Here is a 6,681-nt window from a genome sequence, read left to right as displayed (position 1 = left end):
GCCTCAAGTAAAGAAAGACTCAAACAAAATTAGCCAATACTTAAAGGTGATTAATTAATCTCTCATTTATAATTGAGTGGCTGTGTTATAAGAAGTTTGCTTCCCGACCCACAGGGTTCCCGGTTCAGTTCCACAGTGTGGTACCTTGAGTAAGTTTACTACTATAACCTTGGGTCAACCAAAGCCTTGTGAATGGATTTAGTAGATGGAAACTGAAAGAAGCCCATCGTATATATATATATGTGTGTGTGTGTATGTATATATATATATATATATATATATGTTTGTGTGCCTGTGTTTGTCCCCCCACCCCCCACCATCGCTTGACAACTGATGCTGGTGTGTTTATGTCTGCGTAACTTAGTGGTTTGGCAAAAGAGACCGATAAGTATTAGGCTTACAAAGAATAATTCCTGGGGTTGATTTGTTCAACTGAGGGTGGTGCTCCAGCATGGCTGCAGTCAAATGACTGAAACAAAAACAAAAAAACATGATCAGAGTTAGATATAATAAATGTCCACTGTGTGTGTGTTTGGGTGTGCACGCGCAAGATATTTTGTTACCAGTTGGGAATAATTGTGTTTTGTCTCCATTTTCAGGTGTTGAACCCCGAATCATACCCTACCCTTGTCAATGAGTTTATGGATGCAGAAATGATCACCAAACTCTGTGCTAACCTTCAAAATGCATTCCCCAAGTAAGATGCCTTACGACTCCTAATATTTAATGTATATACACACACACACACACACGTGGTGAATTTTAACCAAAAAGGTGAAACGAGCCAGAATAAACTGGTAGAGGCAGCAGTGGGGGTTAGATTCTGGTTGTAGAAAATCTCCCTAAATAAACTCCATCGGACCCATGCAAGCATGGAAAAGTAGATGTTAAAACAATGATGATATATGTACATATAATGACAGGGAGGTGGTTTATTAGTTGAAGGTCGGTGATTTGGTTGTTAGTTTCAGCAGATTAAGTGACCATGTAGAGGCCTCCCTCATTAGTTTCTAAATGATACATTCATTCATTAATTATTATTGATAGCTGTATAAAACAACCGTCAACCAAATCACATTAAAAGTTCCCTTCTTTTCTACACCATCTCTATAAACATAAGTCTCTGAATATGCGTTAATACTACTACTACTGCTGCCGCCACCACCACCACCACCACTACTACTACTGCTGCTGCTGGATTTCTATGTAAACCACCAATTTTTTTTTCATCTTTATTTCCAGTAATGCTGAAGTGATCGTCCAACACCTGTCTCACCTGTGTAAAGTGAAAAGGTTCCAGGTGGCCGTAATGTTTCTCAGTTCTTCAGAAAAACAAGGTAATTATTTCTACAGACATTTACCATTATTTCGACTTTGCCCATTTTGGCATTTTTATGTCATTTTTAACCTTTCTTTTATGCATTCCTTCACCATAATCACAATGTAATAGTAATCACTGTGTAATAATAGTATCAACCAGGCTATCAGATATTGTTGTACATCGCTGGTCACAATGCGCTTTGCATTGCTTGTAGCTTTTCAATGGCGCTACTCCGCTGGCTAGGTAAGCAGGCCAACATTCCCCCGGGCTGGAAAGTTATTCTGTCTCAGGGTTACCCTTTTACAGCTAAGTGGACTGGAGCAACGTGAAATGAAGTGTTTTGCCCAAGAACACAATACTCTGCCTGGGTAACACTAACACTCTGGTTTCAATATAAACATTTTGCATTATTTGTTGAGGTTGTTTCTACAGATAATCATCATCATCATCATCATCGTTTAACGTCCACTTATATACCAAGTTCAACGTAACCACCTGGTCCTCTGGTAACTTTAGTTGGGTCCACTCTGTGGTGAGTATTAGGACTCGGGGTCTAGTCTGAGGAATATTACCTCCTTTCCTCCCACCAAACTCAGATGCCCAGAAAACGCCCATTGACACTGCCATTCCTTCTCAGATAAAACTATATTTAATTATTTCTTTCTTTTCCTATTTTCAGTGATCAAAGACTTATTCAATTACTTAAAGCAACAACCAAATTGTGAAGTCACAGAACTCCAGAGAATCAGTAAAATGTATGGCGTTGGGTAACAGTAAATAACAAACCAAAGTTTTGATTATATTTTAAATATCATTAAAGGGATGAAATGATACCGTTTTTGGACAAATGTTTAACTTTGGCATTTTATTTCCTCAACTGTAACCTGTTCATTTTATTTGTTCAATAAAGAATATATTTTCTATATTTTATGAATATTTTTACTACTTTATTTAACCCTGACTTATCTGAGATCACCTTTGGTTCGATGACCCAAACTTACTGATGAAGTCCCTGGAACAACAGCCCTTATCAAGATTCAGACCCTAAATTCTTGATTCACTGCCCATAAATTTTTATAAGAAGCATCAGATGTGATGTGCAAGAGAGACGACTGCACTGATATGGTCATGTGCTATGTCTGGATGAGGAGAGCTGTGTGAAGAAGTGCCACTCCCTAACAGTGGTAGGAGCATGTCAAAGAGGGAGACCCAGGAAGACATGGGATGAGGTGGTGAAGCATGACCTTCGAAAGTTGGGCCTCACAGAAGCAATGACGAAAGACTGAGACCTCTGGAGATATGCTGTGACTGAGAAGACCTGTTGAGTCAAGTACATCAACATCAAAATGAAAATCAAATGGAAATTGTAGTTGTGATGGTTGTGATGAACGTGGCCGATGCCAGTGCTGCCTTGACTGGCTTCTGTGCCGGCGGCACGTAAAAAGCACTAACTGATCATGGCCGTTGCCAGTCTCCTCTGGCCCCTGTGCCGGTGGCACGTAAAAAGAACCCACTACACTCACAGAGTGATTGGCGTTAGGAAGGGCATCCAGCTGTAGAAACACTGCCAGATCAGACTGGAGCCTGGTGCAGCCTCCTGGCTCCCCAAACCCCAGTCGAACCGTCCAACCCATGCTAGCATGGAAAACAGACGTTAAATGTTGATGATGATGACATATATGGCCTGTATTTTGCTCAGTATAGAAGCACCCACCACCACCACCACCACCACCACCGCCACCGCCACAAGTTTTTTGCCCAGTCATCCCGGGTATTAAAACGACTTCCTTATATATGTTCTGTGTAGTTGCTCTATCTGCTAGAAATAGCAGTGAAACATCCCTCAAACACATACTACTGTCTTAAATAAAGAGGAATACAATGGACAATACAATCAACGATATACAAAAAGACAAGGATGGTTACAGTTGGTTCGTGTTTGATCATGGACTGACCCAGGGCTAAACAACAACAGCAGTTAGATTACAAATTTCAAAGTCTTCGGATATCATCTGAAATGTACAAAATCTCACGACCTGACGCATCGCTAAATACAAACATTAACATAACTGCTGTTCGTATACGCACATAAAAGAACTTGATTTTTCCCGTTTACGAAGGGAAATAAAATTCACGCAAATTCTTCCTTACGTCTCTGACGTTATTGTAATTTCCAAATTCAAAATAATCCGACTTAAAAAAATTATTGTTTGGCAGCGATGGGATTCGAACCCACGCCTCCGAAGAGACTGGTGCCTAAAACCAGCGCCTTAGACCACTCGGCCACGCTACCTCACAACAAAATTTGCTTTAAAAAATAGTCTAATAGTAAATACATCCTTTTTCAAAGCTTCGCTGATTGTATAAACAAACATTTGTGAAAGTGCGTGTGTTTGTATACATATGTATATATATACATTTAACGGTTGAAATTAACCTTATTAAATGCATTGGATAGTCACCATATGGAACGGCTGAATCGAAACCATAAATATTATTTGTGTTATCGAGGATCCAATGTCCAATCGATTCATAAGCAATCTTTCGATTGTTCGCTTCCATATATATATTAGAAATTTACTATATATATATAATATGTATGTGTGTATTTATAGCCATCTATTTCCTCCTCTCTCTTTCTCCCTGTGTGTGTGTGTATATATATATATATATACATATGTATGTATGTATCAACCCAACGACCAAGCCTCTGAACTATTACCCGTTCTGCTAGAAACGGCAGCCAAATACATCTTAACGTTTTCTTGAAGCACGCAGCGCACACACACACACACACATTAGATAACCTACCAAGTCTTGGATATACAAAAGTACAGGTTGTTCAAGGTTGGAACGGTCGCAAACGCAAAAGAAAATATAAACCAAGAACCAGAAATCTCACCGAAACTACGAACGTCATTCAAACAATATTTACCAAAGCATCTCTATTTACTCTCTTTTACTTGTTTCAGTCATTTGACTGAGGCCATGCTGGAGCACCGCCTTTAGTCGAACAAATCGACCCCGGGACTTATTCTTTGTAAGCCTAGTACTTATTCTATCGGTCATTAAGTTACGGGGACGTAAACACACCAGCATCGGTTGTCAAGCGATGTTGAGGAGGGGGGGGGGACAAACACACACACACACATACGATGGGCTTCTTTCAGTTTCCGTCTACCAAATCCACTCACAAGGCTTTGGTCGGCCCGAGGCCATAGTAGAAGACGCTTGCCCAAGGTGCTACGCAGTGGGACTGAAACCGGAACCATGTCGTTGGGAAGCAAGCTATTTACTACACAGCCACTCCGGCGTCTTTGTTTCTATTAATTATGAAAATAATGAAGCATTTAGTAAAACAACTTTATCATCGTTAAGCTTGAATTTGGGAAATAAATTAACTTGGATGTTTTGATGTGAGGTTTTTCAGTAAAAACAAGAACTTTATATGATAAGGTCAAGGGTGGCCTCGGGCGAGATGGCGCATCTTCCATGTTCGTTACGGGTTGAATGTTCAACAGAATGTGAGTCGGGAAGATTTGACTGGTGTTTCTAGCAGATCGATCCAGACTTTCAAGTTCACCAGTAGAATGGTGGTGGTGGTGGTAGTACTTAAATAATGAGGACGGTGATGGCAGCGGCAGCAGTAGTGGTAGTAGTAGTAACATCAGCAACAGTATATTGTTGATGATGACAAGAGTTATCGAACTTGAAAATTGGAATACAAAAGAGTTCCTATGCGTAAAAAAAAAAAAAAAAATAGTAGAACCACCCGAACCGTGAAAAGTGAAACGGAAGTGGAAGTAAAGTTGTCGGCGTAGAAGGGAAAAAGAAGACGTCTACTTCCTGTATGAAGGTGTGTCACTCCTCTCTCCTGATTTTGTTTGGAAACCTTCAATAATAATCCGAGAGAAGGTTTGTCAGGTTGGTATGGAACACTTATTTGAGAGCGTTGATTAATTATTAAATCGATATTTAATTATCTCTGAACCTGCTTCTAAGTATATACTCTCCTCATTAGTTCTATTTCTTAATTAATGAAAACCAATTAATATTTGTTATTGTTGTTGTCCAGCGACTTCATAGAGGCGTCTCTTGCCTTTTGGTTGTATAGCCTTCTGTCACTGTCTAGTAAAATAGCCGACCTATGTATGAATAGTATGAGCAAAAGATGTTCCGGCCGTGACCGTCCAGTCTTTTATTTTCTGAGAGCATTATTCAATTTGTCCTTGTTTTACGTTTTTCTTAACTGCTGCAGGATGTCTATTGAAAAAGGTTTGGTTGTTATTACTAACAAGTCCAACTACCGCGTAGAGGTTAACCCATAGCACCAAGTGTGTGTGTGTGTTTGTTAAGGAGCGATGTTTTTTAAAGTTCGTTTCGTAATCACGTAGTTTCAGGTTCAATCTCATTGCATACCACCTAGAACAATTTTTTCCCCCCGTAGCCTCGGGTTAACCAAAACTGTCTGTGTTGATATTCAGAAGACATAAACGGTTGGTAGTGGTTGGGGAGCAGAAAGACGGCGAGAGAGAGAGCTGTTCCTATTGAGAATGGTACACTTCAATTGTCATCTTGATTTGACTCCACCCAGCTGACCCTCGGGTATTTTTAATAGATTTCATTCAGTTCTAAACATTCATACCACCGCTGTACCCTGAGAATACTCCCACCCCACCTTTTCTCTACCATTCTCAGAGATTCTACAGAATTGTCAAAGGCGTTGCTTTTCTACTTCCATGCCAATGAAAAATACCACAGATCCAACATGACTTCGTCTGCGTCATCATTTTATGGTATTATTCGTTTACTTTATTCAGTCATTGGACTGCGGCCATGCTGGGGCACCGCCTTGAAGCGTTTTAGTCGAATGAACGGACCCCAGTTCTTATTTTTGTAGTGGCGCGTGTGACCGCCATCTTGGGAAGTGCCATTGCGCATGTACAAGGGACTAGCCGTCAGCGGAAGTACCCGAGCACGCATGTGCAATGCAACAGGTGGATTGAAAGCAATAGCGTTCTCTCTCTTTTCTCTGTAGCAGCGGTGGCGACAGCACGTGTCTCTCAGCTCTCCACCGACATGTGGTCGAATCTTCCTTTGGTATTCTAGCGGCATGCCTATTCACCCAGGAATGAAACGGCTCTACACCAACCTAGAATAAACTATGTTCTGGTGTTACCATTATCCCTCGTGTTGTTGTATTTCTGGATTTTAATGATTAATATAAGAACTGGGGAGAGATGGCCAAGCCATCATATCTCATTCAATTCTTATAACTGGTGACCCCGACGTGATTTCAGAAAGAAAAAACAACACACAATTCATATAACTGGTGACCCCCGACGTGATAACGGAATTAT

General features: G+C 40.5%; 2 protein-coding genes and 1 non-coding gene across 4 annotated transcripts in view; 2 read left to right on the top strand and 1 right to left on the bottom strand.

Moving 5' to 3' along the window:
* LOC106869209 (RNA polymerase II-associated protein 3) overlaps positions 1–2,246 on the top strand; it is a 6,921-nt gene extending 4,675 nt beyond the window's left edge. The window contains exons 8-11 of the mRNA XM_052975189.1: positions 8–46; positions 600–697; positions 1,243–1,337; positions 2,001–2,246. Coding sequence (XP_052831149.1) covers positions 8–46; positions 600–697; positions 1,243–1,337; positions 2,001–2,092 — 324 coding nt within the window. The 3' untranslated portion in view covers positions 2,093–2,246. The remainder of the gene's footprint in view (positions 1–7; positions 47–599; positions 698–1,242; positions 1,338–2,000) is intronic.
* A 1,286-nt stretch (positions 2,247–3,532) lies between these two features.
* Trnal-uag (transfer RNA leucine (anticodon UAG)) lies at positions 3,533–3,614 on the bottom strand. The gene has a single exon. It is a non-coding gene; the product is annotated as a tRNA-Leu (tRNA).
* A 488-nt stretch (positions 3,615–4,102) lies between these two features.
* The window catches only part of LOC106869208 (exocyst complex component 2), a 37,952-nt gene continuing 35,373 nt past the window's right edge, over positions 4,103–6,681 (top strand). The window contains exon 1 of one of the 2 annotated variants that reach the window (XM_052974931.1): positions 4,103–5,245. The gene's annotated coding sequence lies outside the window, so the exon portion shown is untranslated. The remainder of the gene's footprint in view (positions 5,246–6,681) is intronic. The other variant, XM_052974930.1, reaches the window with a different exon arrangement.

Source organism: Octopus bimaculoides, chromosome 20 (genome assembly GCF_001194135.2).
Source record: "Octopus bimaculoides isolate UCB-OBI-ISO-001 chromosome 20, ASM119413v2, whole genome shotgun sequence".
Taxonomy (NCBI): domain Eukaryota; kingdom Metazoa; phylum Mollusca; class Cephalopoda; order Octopoda; family Octopodidae; genus Octopus; species Octopus bimaculoides.
This window is presented reverse-complemented; position numbering and strand designations above follow the sequence as displayed.